Raw genomic sequence first — 18,819 nt, 5'->3', positions numbered from 1 at the left:
TATAAAACATAATAATATATTAATATATATATGTACCTAAATATTCTTCCCCTTCCACAACATCAATTGCAAGATTAGGAAAACACTTTAATAGAGTCCTTGCAAGCCTGGTGTGTATCTTTGTGTCACAAATTATAAGAACATGCAATAAGGTTTCTCCAAGCGAACCCCGATACTGCATTTGCCAACAAGCTTGATGATCCTCCCATTTCGACAATGGATCTTGGCTGGACAAAGATGCTTCTATAGGAATCTGTACCTGTAAAAAATAACATTTCCATTTAAATAAAAATTATTAGTTCTAAAAAAGGTTTAAACAGATTTTATCATTACTAATTTTTCTGGAAAAAATACTTATAAGTAATTTTAAGGCGATCACCAAGTAGGGTCCAGGAGATCTTCATCTACTTCCTTAAACATAAAATCATAAAGCGATAGGAAATAGATCAGAATGTGAACGCCTTATTTATCGATTCCATAGAGAGAACCTGTCTTTGGAAGATCATGACTGAGCTCCCTGAGAAGTTGGTGAGACTGACATAAGCGCGCGCAAGTGATCCTAAATGCAGAGTTCTGATACAAGGAGAAGTATCTGAAGCCTTTGAAGCCAGAACAGGTCTGGCCCAAGGAGATGGACTCGCGCCAATGCTTTCCAACTTAGCCCAAGAAACAGTGATTAGAATGAAAAATAAAAACGTACGCGGACGACATTACAGTTCTAGGAAGTAACCAAGATGACATGGAAAGACTCTAATAAGAAAAGCAGTGGAAATCAGCTTGAAGATAAATGAAAATGATTATAACCAGAAAAATCTACCCAAATGACAGGGGCTGCGTAGATGGTAAATCTTTGCCGTTATCTTTAATTTTAGTTCCTCTTTTGACCGCAAACCTGACCATTTTCTTCATTCTTTGAAATTATACGGTCAACTATTTATATTTATATATAATATGAAGAAAAAATTATGTACGGATTTTTTTATAATTTCGAAAAGGTAAATTCTAAATTCGTGATCAGCACCCAAAAACACAAATACATTATTATTATACTCAAAAATATTCTTCCGAGATCTCTTTCAGGTCTCCATACGATTGGCTCCCATTGCATTAAGATTAGATGCTCCTAACCGATACCCGGATGAAAAGCATTGTAGAAAACAAACATTTAGGAACTATGATCTAGTTTAAATTAGTATAAACTGGTATTAAAAAAATAATGAATTTTTTTTTATGTTATCAAAGAATATAAAAAAAAAAATTACTTTTTTTTTTTTTATTTTTTTATTTTTCAGGAACAAATTGTAGTGTCAAACCTCTAATTTATGTTCAGCGCCCTCAAAAAGATGGAATTGCAAAATATTAAAGCCCCCATTGGTATAGTTTTTTTTTTCTACTTACGACTTCTTCCAAATATTGTATTGGATATGGGAATATGGATCATGACAAAAAAATCGCCCACAACCGTCATTCTTTATATAAATTTTTTTTTTTCGTATTAAAGAGAAACCACGGAAACCACAAGAACTAGTCTTGAAATTATAATGAAAAGGAGATCCACTGGAATATCGAGCTATTTGCATATTTTCACAGCACCATTCTCCAACATTTTCCAAGTCAAAAAATTTAAAAACTCTTTTCAAACAACGTTTTACCATAAAATACGCTGAGAGGGAGTTCTGTGAGGAAAAGTTCTAGCTTGGCAGGAAAACGCTAAGAACTGCTTTTGACACTACCTTTTCTTTCTAAATTTCTATAGTAGGTTACACCTAAAGTGAGGTAGACATCAAATATATTGTTGCTTAGGCTGTGAAATCTCCGAAAAAATCTATTTAAAAAAAATAAAAATAAATGCTTCATTGTAGAAATGTCTTCTAAGAATTCTCGAAAAAAAGAAAAAAGTATTTAAGTATCAACAAAACAATGGTTGAGACAAGATGTCTCCTGTATGACGCGTTGATTTTTTATTGTATTAGAATTGTGTACATAACAGCTTAAAGGATTATATATGTTTTGTGACGAAGGTGTAGGGATATGTATCAGTATTAGTGTAAACATTTTTTTGGTACCTTAAATTGGTTATACTGCAGCAAGTCTCAAGGCTATTCACGTCCATTATTGATAGTTGTGACAATTGATTGTTGATCATATCGAAAATGTATTGTAAGTTTTCAGAGAAGGTGAGAATAAGGAATCCTTTTCATTTTTAAGTGAATATATCTCTCGTATTGGGTTTAATAAAAATAAATTTAAGGTATGGCTGAATTCTCAAACTAAAATGTAAGTTGTATATTGAAGAGAATTTTTTAGTTTTTAAGTATCAAAGATCATTTTTATTATGCCGTGTGTGCAAGGCACTTCCGAGCCAAACACACCGCGTGTGCAATGAACTTGAATTGCAATCATCAGTTTGGAAGAAGTGGTCGTTAGAACAAGACTGATTTAAAACAAAAATTATCCTAGAAGTGTGTACAAATAAAATTTGATGCTGGTTACAATCTTTTGTGGTTGTTTCAAGGGTTATCATTCTGTAAAACAAAAGTAACCCTTCCAGGAAAATTCATTATCTTGTACTGCTTCTTACAAATTTATGTTTATATTCTTTTATTTATTACATTTTATCTATAATTAAATTATTTTCTTCATTAGTGAACCTTTACCTATGGATTTCATGTTATCCGACTATTTTATATTACAAGTGGTGTGCAATCCGTTCCTCGTAATAAAAACATTCAGAGGAGGTACCTGCACACACGCTCTACAATCATCTTATTTGTACAAATGATTTCTGATGCAAACATGTTTTGATTTTTTTAATAAAAAATTGCTAATACAAAGAAAAAATAAATTTTGGATTCTGTGGATGGCCTCCAAAAATATGCGAGGTCTCGAATCAGTTAAAATAGTGCGAAATGCGTAAATATTAAAATATTAATGTCTTGTGGTTCGGCCAAAATTCAATTACAGGGTTGCAAGAATAACAACGACGAAGAGATTTGACCGAGAATATGTCTATACCTTAGTTCACTGAAGTCCGATTGCAATGCACTTTAGATATTTTATCTTCTATTATCAGAGTATAGTCAGTGTAAAATTTCAAGTTCTAAGACATTATATATCCGGAGATATCCGAAAGCCCTTCGGCAAAATATTACAGAGCTTATGGTCAATATTTGTACAACACATTGTTGTCTTCCAGTCATTTTAATGAGAATTATTTACTTGGCAGGATGGAACCCTCCCGCGTTCCTAGATTACAAAAACTGAAGAATATTCTTGGTGTATACCTCCTTTCTTACATATTATATATTTCATAGATAGAGTAAGTATGAAATATTTGAGATTTTATTTAAAAATGTCTAATTTTCTTAAAACTAAACATAATCGAGTTGAATCTCTAATTGATGTTACACAAAGTTTACGGTTCCACTTATTGAAACGTGGATAAAATAGCAGTAAATTAGATAGTGGGATCTTAAGACCGGTATCCTTCAGGATATATTGAAGCTATTGTATCGTAACTTAATGCAAATTAAAGCTTGCAACCAATGATGATAATGTATCGATTACGCTTACGCTAATGCACTTGCCTTAGTTTAGATGTTGTAACAAGTGTTTGAGTGTTAGAACACAAACAAGCATATGTATATTTAAGAGAGACAATGTTTGAATAACCCTCATACGCTTTTGGATCATGAGACTGCTCATAACAGTGGTCTGCTGTTTGATCGTAATCCATGGCACCTCATCTGTACCTGGCTTCAGGCAGAAACTGGCCAATAGCTTCTTGGCTCAGGCTCTTGGTCAAGGTAACTAATACTTTGTCTTCCAAATATATATTTTAAGAAGCTATAATAAATAATACATCATTAATAGCATTGAGCATTTACCATATATTTGTATGGTGAATAGTATCGCAATTTTCTCGTAATTAGCTGATGAAATTTGTAGAAAGGAGTGGTTACAACCCATAGAAGTCTACCACACAACTAAATCAAAAATTGAACCACGTGCGGCCCACTCCTGACTTAAGTCAAAGGGGGTTCGGACCCTCTCAGAAAATATTTAAAAATTAGATTGGTAAAAACTGAATTCTGAGCCACTTTTATTGTGCATTTATCTGTTAAACCTTCCAGCATAAAAGTAATTCTATCAGCACATTCCCATAAAAATACCTCTTTCCGATATTTTACAGCTTAATAATTTTAGTCAAATTCAGTATGTAAAAAAGATTTATTAAAATTATTCTTACCAAAATCCAGGAACCTAGATGACGTAGTATAACTTCACTAAGCTGTTAAAGAATTATTAATAATCTGAATGCTATAATTTCATAACCAGCAGCAAAGGTTGAATTTTTTCTTAAAGGGGGCGCTACACAGTCCATCGGAAAGGCAGGAAAATCAAAAATAGACGTTAAAAAAGATTGACAACGGAGAAAATTCTGAAATTCGAAGTTTGAAGTGAAGGGTTACTGAGAACGTCCACCCCTCCACGTTTATCTGAACGCCCATTTTTACTATCACTTAATTATATATGAAATATGTACATGTGTGTGAAGAGCCTAGCTTAAAAGTCGTTCGAAACTGAAATTAAACATTTAAGGTGTGTATATGCCTAGTACGTGACGGCAAGGCTTTTGTAAAAATCTTCCAACCCGATGTGCCATTTTATGAAATCGATTTTTACATTTTTTTTTTCCATTTTTTGCATAGCGGCTTAAACGATTTTAAGTCAATGTACTTTAATACAAGATAAGTCTCATCCTCATTGAAGTAGTCTAGTATTGACGAATTTTCAAAAAATTTCCTCTAGAGCATCTTTAATTTAATTTATTTAAAAAATCGATTCTTATTGTCAGTCATTATAAAAAATGACTAAATAAAAAATATTGAAGATTTTTATTAATAAAAATAGAAGAAAAACGAACCTATTCCAATAAGGAAAGCCGAGACGACCCGATCTTTCCCGATTGCATTACGGCTTCGTTAACTTGTGTTATACTGTTGTATTTCTGTTAGGAACAAAATTTACATTCGCTAATCTCTCCTCGAAAAAACCCAAAATATGAATTTTTATGGCAACAGTAAAATTTTTTTTTTTTAATATTATAAGTTCGCATTCTCTGGTCTTAAAAAATAACGAAAACTTTAACACAAGCCAACCAATCTACACAAAACTTCGGGACGAACGTAGAGTGGTATGTGAAAATTGTGTGATGCGCACACTATACTACATTTTTGATTTTACTGTCATTCCGATTGACCATGTAGGGGTGGGTCCTTTTAGATTGTTACATCTGCTAAGCATCAGTTGGAACATAAAAATTAATAGATGAAGACTAATTTCATAGGAAAAGATTTTTTTTTGTAACATTCATGTTTTGCTATGCCTAAAAATATATTTCAAAATTTTTATTTTTTAAAAATATTTTCTATGGTGTCTCTTGTGAAAGAGAGGGTAGGGGAGAGGGGTTTGCCACAGGGTCCACCCACTTTTAATTTGAATAACATTTTTACAAAACATAATTTGTTTTTTTAATTAGAAGAGGAATTTATTATTTTTAATTTTAAAAAAATACGTTTTTGTTAGGAAGAGAGCTCAAAAATAAATATGCCCAGGGCCCCGAGAGGGGGCTAAGTAGGTCATTGGTTGTCCTCAATGCCGCAAAAGTTTTTATCTCAACTTTTATTTAAAAATCAGATCATTAAATTAACACAAAAAAACTTGAAAAATAAAAACAAAAAAGTAGAAAATCGAAAAAAAAAATTATAATCATGAAACTGAGCTCAACAAGTTCCACTTTATTCAGTAAATATTTGATATTGCTGTCATTAAAAACAGTTTTTTTTTTAGTTTCCCTTGAATCAAGAATATTTCAATTAAATTGGTATTTTCATTGGATAAAAAAACATAAAGAAAAAAAAGAAATATATCTTAGATATCTTATTATACTGTAATAAGTGTTAAAAAAGTAATTTTTAAATATTTCAATTAACATAAAATTAAATACCTTCGTTTAGAATAAGAAAAAGTATTGCGATAGAGCAAAATTTAGAATTTGAATTTTCGATGGAAATACACCTTTTGAAATTGAGTTCATATAATCAAATTTTTCAAAACGGTCTGTGTGCTTATGTGCGTGAACAGGCTAACTCAAAAAACGAAAAGTCGTACGAAACTGAAAAACCATAGTTACGGCAGGTTTGTGACCAAAAATGCCATATAATAAATTTTTAACGTTTTCGATTTTGTCGAAAATGGCTTTAACGATTGATTTTGATTGAACTCAGTGTATCAATGTACAGCTAAATGGTCTTAAATATCAGTTATGTCTTATCCTCATTGAAATAGTTTGATATACCTTAAATGACAAATTAAAAAAAAAAAATCTTCATAAAAACTACATTTAATTTTGTTTATTTGAAATAATTAACCATTTCACATTTTGATTAGTTTGGTTTTGTTTGGCTTGTTATGTTGAGCGAGTATGTTGGTGTATAGAGTGATATGTAGTATATATGTGTGGTATGTGGTATGGTGTGGACAACGCGCCATATTTTGTCAATTTTATTTTAAAACCAAAATAAAACTAAATCTATGCTTTTGAAAATCGAAAATAAAATTATTATCGTAAAATTGAGTTCAAGTTCAACTTTATTCGGTAAACATTTGATAATTAGTAGTCATTATATATATATGACATCCAATTTTTTAGTTCTCTCAAAATAATGAATATTTCAACAAAATCACTATCTTTATTTGAAGTAAAAATATAAAGAAAGAAAGAAATATGTCCTAGAATAAATTAATTAACTATCTTGAGTCTTTACAAGAAGCAGTGACAAGTGCTGAGATCAAGTAAACATACTACATCAAGAGAATTAGAAACCATGGATGTAGCCTGAGTCCACTACTTTTCATTATAAATGACCCAGGAGAGACCTAAATAAACGGTGAGACCCTGCAATCTAGGATTCAAAAATCTAAGGCCAACCCATCTAAATCTCTTTGCACTCGATGATTTTGACTTAATCGTGTTTGCAGACAATTGCAGGAACCTCCAATTTAATCTACGGATTTTACAAGACGAATTAGAAACTAATAACATGACTATAAAAGGAGGATTAAAAAGCGAACAGTGAGATTGAGTTCTAAGACTGAACAACACGAGGTTAGAGCAAAGCAAGTAAGGAGTTTCAAATATCTGGGTACTCACTTTAACGAATATGGCTGGGTAGATGGTGAAATAAATGAAACAATAAAAACCGCCAGTAAACGTTTTCGATACCATAAGAAATATTTTATACGAAAAAAAGAAGTATGAAAAAGAAAAAACACAAATAAATTAATTTACAAAACCACTTTCTTACCGACCTCCACCTATTAAAGTGAATCATGGACTCTGCAAAGCTTTGGAGTCAACTTTAAGGAATGACGATGTGGTATTTGCTGAAGATATCATCAAGCAAGTTGCTAGAAGGGCAGAGAACAGATTGACATTAGTTAAATATGAAACAAAGGGCATTGACTAAGAAGAATACAAAGCAAGATCAGGCGATTCGGGAGGCCCTTAACAAAGGAAGTTTGGAATGAAGAAGACAGGTTCAGGAGAGATTCTTGGGACAAGTTCTGAGGAAGGGATTCTCACAATCCTATACGACAGTAAAGGGGATGATTACATGTAAACTATTTGAATATTAAAGGTAACTTTTAAAATTTTTTTTTTGGATAGATAGATTTATTTATTGATAGATATTACAATCTGCCACACAGTTGTGGGCAATAGGTAATATTGATAAATGATCTCATACATACTAAAATAAAAAAAAAAAAAAAAAAAAAAAAAAAAAAAAATAAAATAAAATAAAAAAAAAAAAAACTCTCTTAAAATATATACAAACAAAAGAATAGACAAGATGAACATAATCAGACTATCTGTATGAAAAATAAATAAATAAAATAACATAATGATAAAATAATATATACAATATTTACAGAATCGACCTGAGGATCCCTGAGCCCACTCTATCTCCCACGTGTGAGGGGTAGAGCAGAGCTCGAGAGATCCCAGCGCATCGCTCTCGCCGCATCTCTGGTAATGAGCCAGTGGAGGCTGACTTTTAAAATTAAACATTTAAATTTTTTTTATGAATTTAATCCTGTACTATCTGTACTACGATGTTAATATTCTCTTCGGCGTATATTTACCAAATATTTTTGTATCGTTCAAGTATGCAAACTAACTTTCGATGCATTAATTATGTTTCTTTAACTATTACAAAAACTTTTGTACTTATAAATTTGATTCAATTCAGTTTATTTTTAAATTCATTTTAATTTACAAAATAATTTTCCTCGAAATAACTTGAAGGTTAATCATATTCTCTTTAAATCTATACTTACTCTTTTCTTCTTGCAAAATATGTGAATTGGAACACTAACTTAGGATTGTAATATAAATCTTTTATACTAAGCTGTTTATACATGGTTAATGTAGTAACTACTTCTCAGATAATAGTAATGAAGATCAATTTGTTTCGAAGTTTCGTATACATTTCAGTGCTTATAAAATTCGCATATTACATAAATAAAAAGACTGAATAAATATTGAGAAATATTAGTATATACTATGATTAGTACAGGAGCCGGGAAGAGAAAAAGGCAGTTATCTCATCCCAATTTTTGATTACTTTAATGAAAACTAGATATAATTAATAATCAAAATTGAGGAGTCTGCCAAGTATAGGTAGGGGGAATAAATAATGGCGGCTGTTTCAAAATCTTAAAAAACACTAATTTTTCATTCGGAGCTCGATATCTTAAAAACTACCATAATACTAGAAAAACCCAAGAGCACATTATTTAAAGAAGAGTAAATTTGCTGATATATTAGCTCTAAAAGAGCTATTTACGTCCAACAGTTCTCGAGATATAGATTTTTAAAAAGCAATATTTCTTAAAAATCTACTGAAAGATTAGTAGTTAGTTAATTTATTTTGAGAAATCTATATCTCAGGAACTATGTGACTTTCAGATGTCTATTAGCACTCAAATTAAAGCTAGTATAATGGACTATAAAGAAGTTAATGACCTTACCTTCGTAGGAATAGTAGTTTTCAGGATATATGCAAATATAAGTTGATTTATAGTTGTTCGGACATTTAGTTTGATTTATGAAAAACTTCATTCAGAAACCATTTGACGTACATGTCTGCCAGCGCTCAAAATAAAGGAAATTTAACTTACAATAAAGTAGTTTATGACACTTATCTTCGTAGCGGTAGTAGTTTTTATGATATTCACATATGAATATAAATTAGGCAAATAAAAATTTGTCGGAAAAACTATAAATCAATTAATATTAGCAAATTTCATGAAAACTATTACTCCTACGAAGATGAACATCATAAACTACTTTATAGCTCAATTAAACTAGCTTTAATTTGAGTGCTGATAGACATCTGTACGTCAAATAGTTCCTGAGAAATAGATTTCTCAAAATAAATTCACTAACTAGTAACTAATTTAGTACGTACTATACAACATTTTTATGAAATGTTGCTTTTTAAAAAGCTATATCTCGAGAAGTATTTAACGTAAATAGCTCATATTTTAGCAAATTAGCTCATCTTTAAATGACGTTCTCTAAGATTTACTTGTGTTGTTCCTACTTTTTAAGATATAGAGCTCCGAATGAAAAATTAAATTTTTTTATCGCTTTCAAATAGCCGCCATTTTTATTCCCTCTACCTATACTTGACAGACTCATCAATTTTGACTATTAATTATACATAGTTTCCATTAAAGTAATCAAAAATTGGGGTGAGATAAATGCCTTTTTTCTCCTCTTGGGCTCTTGTACTAGATTGAACTACGGACGTGCAATATGTATAAGTATGTTTGATAGAGATAGATCGGGTTATTCGGACATAAAGTAAACACTAAATTGTGTTGTTTTATTTGTTTTCACTGACGTTTCAATTAGTATTGTGGCTGACTATCAAAGGAAAGAGGAAATAATTTGAGATGAAAATATATTCCCGAATGTAACTTTATATTTCCACACTACCTTATAGCTTTGTTTTTCAAAACTTAAATTTTTAAGGTAATATCTTATAATTTTTAAATTATTATTATTAAATTAAAATATTCATATTTTTTTGTTTCTTTAGGCTTATATAACTTTATATTTTTATTTTCTTAATCCTCTTATTTCATTTACATATTTAATTACCTATATATAAGTTATATTTCCCACTTCTTTCATTAGTTTATTTTTAATAATTTTCATTTTGTACATATGTTTACTAGTTAGATTTTCATATGTATTTTATTAATTGTTCTTTCCTCTTATTTCATTTTAATTTAATCTTCTCACACAGCCTTCATTTTCTTATAATACTTGAACTATTCATGTCTGTTAACACTATTTATGTATGCATAATGTTAGTTATTCTATTATTTTCTATATATTCTTATATTCATTGGTTGTTATCTTGCTTTTTGTTCTTAACCCTGATGAAGGCTAGAAATTCTGGCCGAAACGTTAGCACTATTAAATAAGTTATTTAAACTTATTTGTGTTATATTATGACCCCCCCCTCCCAATCATCTTCTCCTCACATATATTACTTAATTGAAACCCAAAACATTTAAAGAATAATTACAGTTCTGAATTCTTACCTAACATGCCCATTCTTCGTTGTGTTCCTAATACAAATTGCTAATTTTTCACTTGACTAGAAAATATTATAAGAATCATGACTTATACACTCGTGATCATATCTCATTGAACAAAAATTATTGTTGTTTTTTTAAGACACATAAGGGTAGGATAAATACCGTTCGTCAAAAATCTATTGAATAAACACCCTCTGAGCCGGCTGTGCAAACCATTACTGTATTTATTGTTGTAGAATAGAACAATGTTATTTTCTCGCTCACCGGGTGTTTGTATAGTTGTTCAATTATTTGTTCTCAATGCTACAAGGTGCAGTATCAAAGTACATTTAAGATGTGCGTAATCGCAGAGACGACAATTTTTTTTGTTGGTTTAAGTATTTTCTTCTGTATTTAGGAACTGACAATGTTTTCACTAAAATTAATATAATAAGCCAATCCATCCCTCCTTCACTCTAGAGTTCCAAATTCACTATATATTGTTAAAAAAAAAAGTATTTTTATGGCCGATTTTTAGCCGGTTTTTAATTAGCTTCATAGTAGATTAATGCTCTGAAAAAATGAGGAAACAATTTTAGATAAATAAATAAAATATATGAATTTCAAAAATTTTAATTACTAGTTCAGTGATTTTTTTGAATAGAATTTGTCTGATTTCTGGAATATACAAGGGTGATTCTCAAATTTCTTGAAACAAGTAATTCATAACAAAAGCTAAGGATGCTGGTTTGAAAAAAGCATGTCCTAGTTCCTATCCCTTCCTTACTATTGAGCGTATACATTAAATGCCCTTATAAATTTATATTTAATTTATTCCTAATTTAAACATAAAACAATTAGTTGATCGTATGTAATTAATGTAGGAAAATATTCGGAACGGCGGTCAAAAAAAGGAATTCAAACAGTAATAAATCTGTTTATTTTACATCAACGTTTCTTCCCACTGTGTCGGGCTTTCTTCTAGGTAGTAAACTAAAGATCTGGTTTACTTGAAAGACGAAATTCCTAATGAAGACTTACAAAATGGAGTGAATCGTTGATGCAGAATTTTTTTTCTCACCACTCAAATAATCTTCCTCTAATAAAAGCAGTTAGAGACATGGATGCATCCAATTCAATTCAAACTTGCAGATTATCAGGGATTGTTAAGGATGAAAGATTAAGTATTAATGGGTTAGGATGGTTAAGGAGTTTGGAATGAAAAGACGCATATCTATGGGATGTTAAGGTCTTTGTGAATGAGTTTATTAGTAACGTAATAAGGAGCATCAAGGATTTTACGTAGGATTTTGGATTATAAGGATTGGATGCGGGAGGAATTCGATGGTTTGGTGGAGCCCCAGAGCTCAATTCGTAGTGTATACTAATTTTTTGTAGTGAGTGGGAAGTTTAGAGCGTTTGTCAAGTAAGTGTTGTAGCAATTGCAATCTACGAGCAGTTTCAGTTTAGTGTGTGGATTCCAAGTAAGTCTCTTGTCAAGATGGAGTCCTAAGTATCGAATCTGTTCAACAGGCGTTAGTGGAGTATTCAGAAAGGGTACTGTAGGACAGGATGGTGGAGGTTTACGGCGGAGAATAAAGGTGATCTGATGGGATTTGTCAGGATTTATTTTGATTCTCCAGTTTTGACACCATTCTTCAGTAGGTGTTATGTGTGTCTGTGATGCATTAGTTGGGTCGATGTTTACAGACAGTATACATGTGTCATCAGCGTATGTTGTTAGAACTGTGTTAGGGTGGGTTGGGATGTCAGCTGTATAAACCGTATAAAGAATGGGACCTAAGATGAGGAGCTACCTTGAGGAACACCGGCGGATTCAGAAAAGAGAGATGAGTAGGCTAGGTTATGATTTAATTTAAAGGTTCGAAATATGGTTCTACGAAAAGGTTTCCTTATTTTCTTTTTTAAGATAATTATAGGGCATTTTTTGAGGAGTTTTTCCTAGTGACGAGTGAGTGAAAAGTTTTAATATAATTTGTACCTCAGTCAGCCGATCAAGGATTGTGGGTGCGATTTTTTTATGCGGGTCATGGACGTGGCTTCTATGTTTGCTCTGTTTTATAATCCATGTCGAAATTTCCGTTTGTACAGTTCTATTCTACTCTTTGAGGTGAAAAATTACGAGGCGAATTTTATTCAGTTTGGATTGATGTACGTTGTAGGAAGAGTTCGAAACTTGAAAAATCTGAAGCTTAGGATAATCCCTGGTCATGAACATGGAAATATAATTGAGCCACGTGACGGATCAATGTAAAACATTGCCTTTATCACTGTATTTAGATATCATCTTTTTTAAAATAAGAGAATGTACCTTATTGCTATGTATTGAGTTAAGTTATGAAAAATTTCATATTTTTGGAAAATGTTAAAATATCTCACTAGAGGTCTCTATTTTTTATAGTAACATTTATATTGGAAGATTAATAGTTTACCGTATGTGGTAGATTGCATGTATATCTCTATATATATATAATGTGATAGACTGTATGTTCTGTACATACAGAATAATAACAGCTAAAGAAGTTCAGAAGAACGTAGCTCATTTAAAATTGATATTGTTAGTTTTTAATAACAAGTAAAAACAATGTGCGTGTTTTTAATGAAATGAATAAAAAATACCTAATAAGTAACTATAATTAAACAAAATAATCAACTGGGTTGGCTCGTTTCGTCAGTCACGTGAGACTATGGGCCCATAACTTGTTCCTTTAACTAAAAAATAATTTAAAGCATTAGGTACAATTCTAGGAAGAAAAAAAAAATTCAATAAACATTTTTTTGAGGTTAAAAAACTTCCAATTTTGAATGTAATTTATTTTAAATTAACATATTGTAGCACAAAGTTTCGGAACCATTGTCCCAAATTCATGTACTTTAAAAAGCTCATAATCAGTCAAAAATTTGAATTTCATATAGGAAATCATTTCATATCTACATTGCTTTACACTGTTCTCACTTTTTTATCATTGGTTCCTTATTCTCCTCTCTTTAGCACAACAATTGCTGTATATAAAATAAAATAAATTTTGCAAAGTGGAATTTATCTTCAAAATATTTGCTTAGTTACCTCTTTTCCCCACAATCGATCATGATCGATATTTATTCTATTATACTAACTAAATCATGACGGTAACTTCCTCTCCTTCGACCGTTATCGTCCATCAAAAAAGTAAAAATGCCGCTTTATAAATTTATTTTTCAACTAGGCCCGCGATGCTTAAGACAGCACATTTAATTTCTCAACAACCACTACTCAAAAAAATACATTAGCTAACCACGAATTTCTTTTCGCTAACGAACTAGTTTCTCTTCCAGAAGCAAAACCCATATGCCCATGCTGAATTTTGGATAACTCGTTTTTTTTTGTTTTGTTTTTTGGTATGGGAAAATGAGATTTTTTTAAGCGAATTATTCGCCTTACTGAAGAGAAAATAATTAGCTTCATTAATAAAAAATTATGATATACATTTTATTTGTTCATTTTTAATCACTTACTCGCCGGCACTATCACGATCACACCAACGAAATACATTCGTTACTGAACCCCAACCCTATAACCTTAAAGCAATGCTAACGCATGAATTATGTTTGCCAGCTGCAGTTCATGCTATTCGGAGTTGTGTAGCTTTATAAATTCTCCGATTAACTGATCCTTTTACGAAGCGAATATCTTATCAATACCTTATTTCAAAAATCTTAAGGCACTGTTTCTTCTTTATTCTAAGAGGACATGTTTACATCTGTATAGAACAGTTGGAAGGATAATAGTTTTGTAAATTCTAACTTAATTTTCTGGAAAGAAGACATGAACTAAACAATTTCTTGCATTTAATCTCACCTTAATTTCCTCGTCAACTTACAGTTTGAAAATATTCAGAAGTTCGAAATGTACAATTATGCACATATCTCACCAAACACATAAGAGAATTTATTTTTTAGATGAAGTCCACATTTAGAAGTTTGAATAGGTTTTTGGAAAGAATCCATTTTTCGTCTCCCGTAACAATACGTTTAAGAAAGGAATCCAAATCTAATCGAACAAATAATGAAGTATAGAAGCGTTGAAGGTTTTGTTATATCTCAAATAATGGGGAATCCAAATCCCACACTTAAGGACATTGCCCAGGTCTCGTAGATGATTCAATATAGTGGGTAATCCCCAGTATTGTGGTCTTGAAAGTTTTGAATCTGATTCCATATAATTTTTAAGAACGTTGTCAAGCTCTTTGGTTCGACCACATCTGGGATGATCCTCAAGGCTAACATTACCTGACCGAAAAGAAGCAAACCACTTTTCCAAACCATTTAGTGAGGATTAGTATGAGGATAAACTAATTTGATTTTTCTTTGTGCTTCACTTGAACTAAAAATTCGTCCAGCATACAGCGTCTTAAATGAGTTTCATTAATTTTCATGGTTAAAAAATAAAAAAGAACAAAAGACTCTATTAATGACCACTCTTAACATAAATAGGGATAACGCAATACAAAAGTGCAAAACATATTTGAAGATAATATTTGACAACCGAAATAAAAATATTTAATTTGAGATCATAATCAAGTAAATGCATTAACGTTCGAAGTAAAATACTTAAAGCTAATTCAAGTGAAGTAGTGAAGTTGAAAATGGGTATGAAAAATCATCAAGTACGAGTCATCTCAACTTAATGACACTTAATGACATTTATAATAACACAATATGACATCTATAATAATTTATATAATTATATTATAGAATTCAGTGTTTTATTTATGTCTATATTTTGTCATTTAATTTTTAAGTTGTTTTGTTTATATAAAAATTTCTTGTTCTTGTGCAAATAAACGATGTTTTCTCCTATATTTCAAATGAATTCGTAATGAAACTGAACTTTTAACTTGCTATTTTATTTGTACATGTATTATTTATGAAATAATATAAACTTCTAGTCAGATGCAGTTTGTATTTAATTAGTTCAGAATAACCTAAACATTGAAAATAAATAGAAACATAGACAAATGGTAAACAAATAAAAACAACACAATATATCTTTCTTTTTTTTTATGGTCTGGGGCATCTCCATAGGATTAGAAAATTGAAAGCTGATTTGAATTAAAACAGGGAAACCCATACTTTTTTTACCGTTTGCTGAGCTACTGAAACTATTAAATCCTTTTTCATCTGTCTTCGATAGCAGAGGTTTCCAATCTTTTTAGGTTTGCAGCTCCCTAAATAATCGGATGTTTTTCCGCGGCGCCCTTAATACATCAGATTTTTTTTCTATATTTTTGACTTTCTTAAATAAGTGGAAACCTTACCTTTATAAAAGCGATTACCCATTTAACATCGAAAAATTAAAGACATATAATTTCCATTTTCGTACTATTTAGTAACTAAAGCATGGGCGGGGAAGCCGTGCTTGCGCATTAGACGTTTCAAAAGATTTGGAATGGAAAGAAAACAATGAAATACTGGAAAGTTGCTAAATTCTAATACTCTAAAAAATAGAGGGTAATACGACCTTAGTGGTGAAACTTCCTTACTCCAGTTTTTCTTTTCTTTGTTTTATATTGATTTTTTAGTCCTAAGTTATTAGAATTAACGTATAAATATTAAAATTAACATTTTAGATATTTAACACTAGTTATAATTTTTTTAAATTTTATTTGTTTTTTGAAAGTAATAGTTTTCAATTTTTCCAGGAAACTCGTTGAAAAATCAAGTTGTTAAAGATAATGAGGAGACGGAATATCCGGTAATAACAAACATAAACGTTCAGGACATCATTGAAAACAGCGATAACAATGCAGTTCATAAAGACACAAGACCAGCTTTGCCAACAGAAGAAAACAGCAATTACAGCGCTCTTAGCAGAGAAACAAGCAATAATGGAGAAATTGGCCCAGGTATTAATGACGTTGTTCAGTCTCGAATCAAACGACAGGTTGCGAAATCACCAAGGAGAAGAGTTAAAACATACAGGTATGTATCACAACCACCTAGATCCAGATTCTCATACATCCAACAGATTCAGCATTTATTCACACCGAAACCAGTGGCAACACCTCAGATCCAAACTAAGCATAAAACGATAGTCGTGGAGAATCACACAGATCATGAAGAACACCATTCTGAAGAGATTGAAGAACACCATACCACAACCACGTCAGAATTAAAGATGACTAAGAAGAAGAGGAAAACAAAAAGAAAACCAGGTTCACAAGGCACAACTGACAACGCAGAGGATTACGAAGATGAACAAAGTATTGAGGAAGAGAATGGAGAAACCGAGGACCTCACTATAAACAATGACTCATCGAACGTAATAGCCACGGGAGGTAAAACTAAAAACAGCAAATCACAAAGCACAACAGGTGTAAAGCCCAATATTTCCAATATAGTTATGGCAGTAAGAAACGAAACTCAGGCCTCTTTAGACAAAAAAGGAACTGAATCAAGGAATCCTCATTCTGTGGGAATAACTAAAGCTAAAACCGAAAAAACAGCAGGTGTTTCACGGTCTAGCAATACAGATCTCGGCCATAAAGAAAAAGCCACTACCTTAGATTCACCAAGCTCCGTATCAGTGCCAACAGTGATTAATGTCCAAAAATCCGATACACAAAATGGAAATCTGCCTGATCTACAAAGCGATAAAAAATTATCACTCAAAAATTTACCTACAGATGGAAAAAACCTAAAGTCATTTTTTAAAAATGTATTAGGACTACGAGGAAATCAATCTCCAGAACGAGCTACAATAGAAATAAGAAATCATAATCCAGTTTCAAAGGGATCTTCATCAGCAAGAAACATCTCAACTGTCATTAACAATCTTTTTGACAATAACATCGGTAAAAATAATATCAAAACTGGTAACATAGAATCAATTTCGAAATTTCCTAACGCAGCAAATACGTTAAAGACATTCATAAAACAGCAAATTGCAGCGCCTTCACAACCATCTAGAGCCAAACTGACTTTTAGGTTTAGAACACCGAAGCAAAAGTCTGTTTCATCACCAATGAATCTATTGTATAATAAAGATCTGGCTAAATCAGAAGAGGAAAACACAGAAATAAACCATAATATTGAACTAGATAACAGAGACAATGCTTTCAAAGCTCCTAAAGAACAAGATGGTCTATCTTCAGTTCCAAAAGTGTTAGTAAAAGACACAACTGTTCCAAAATTAATTCAAACAACTACAAATCAGCCAAACGTTGTACCCTCACAACCATCAGTGATTAGAGAACCTAAACCAACAGGAGGTATCACTAGTGCTCCAAAGCAGTCAGGAAACAATCCTGCTGTTCCCAGATCGCCTCGGACAATCTCAGATCAGCCACCTCTAACTGCTTCGCAACCCTCATTGGTTGTAGAAAATCTACCATCAGTTCCAAACGTACCTAGTGTGTCAGCAAATATTCCGAATATTGAAAAATTAAAGACAATCACCAATTCGCCAAGTGTTTCAACCCCACAATCATCAACGATTAGTGAAGTTCCTAAATTTAGAAGACCCAAGAGTAAAACAATCACAACTACGCACGATGTTTTATATGACGAAGATATAGTTGAATCCGAAGAGGAAAACACAGACATAAACCATAATGTTGAAGTAGATAAAAGTTCAACCGTTTTCAATGTGCCGAAGATAGTGGGAAGGCTACCGTCAGTTCCAAAGGTACCTACCTTGTCTCCAAATCTTCCTTCTTCACCAAAATTAACCACAAAAGTCCAAAATTCTCCAAGAGTTCCATCTTTACAACCATCTAAGATAAGAGTTCCTAAGTTTAGAACGCCCAAGAGTAAAACAATCTTAACTTCGCACGATGTTCTATATGACGAAGATGAAATTGAATCAGAAGAAGAAAACACAGACATAAACAATAATGTTGAAGTAGATAAAAGTTCAACCGTTTTCAATGTTCCAAAGATAGTGGGAAGGCTACCTTCAGTTCCAGAGGTAACTATCGTGTCTCCTAATCTTCCTTCTTCACCAAAATCAACCACAACAATACAAAATTTTCCGAGTGTTCCATCTTCACAACCATCTAAAATTAGAGTTCCTAAGTTTAGAAGGCCAAAGAGTAAAACAATCACAACTTCGCACGATGTTTTATATGACGAAGATGTAATTGAGTCAGAAGAAGAAAA

General features: G+C 31.6%; 2 protein-coding genes across 4 annotated transcripts in view; one reads left to right on the top strand and one right to left on the bottom strand.

The window, feature by feature from the left end:
• The window catches only part of iav (transient receptor potential cation channel subfamily V iav), a 42,228-nt gene that overhangs the window by 14,316 nt on the left and 9,093 nt on the right, over positions 1 to 18,819 (bottom strand). Inside the window, exons 1-2 of one of the 3 annotated variants that reach the window (XM_067050488.1) lie at positions 10,684 to 10,778; positions 37 to 259 (exon numbers count right to left, since the gene is read on the bottom strand). In XM_067050488.1, coding sequence (XP_066906589.1) covers positions 37 to 181 — 145 coding nt within the window. In that variant the 5' untranslated portion in view covers positions 182 to 259; positions 10,684 to 10,778. Of the gene's footprint in view, positions 1 to 36; positions 260 to 10,683; positions 10,779 to 18,819 lie in introns of those variants that run through there. The other 2 variants (XM_067050489.1, XM_067050490.1) reach the window with 2 other exon arrangements.
• LOC106684065 (uncharacterized) lies at positions 3,661 to 18,819 on the top strand (the record flags this gene model as incomplete). Its single annotated transcript, XM_024359366.2, is given in 2 exon segments — positions 3,661 to 3,806; positions 16,362 to 18,819. Coding segments are annotated over 2 exon segments (2,573 nt in total), but the record flags the coding sequence as incomplete, so codon positions are not given.

The sequence above is a fragment of the Halyomorpha halys genome, unplaced genomic scaffold (genome assembly GCF_000696795.3).
Source record: "Halyomorpha halys isolate HHAL.00 unplaced genomic scaffold, Hhal_1.1 Scaffold541.1, whole genome shotgun sequence".
Classification (NCBI taxonomy): domain Eukaryota; kingdom Metazoa; phylum Arthropoda; class Insecta; order Hemiptera; family Pentatomidae; genus Halyomorpha; species Halyomorpha halys.
Note: the sequence above shows the minus strand (reverse complement) of the source record. Positions and strands in the feature narration are given on the sequence as shown.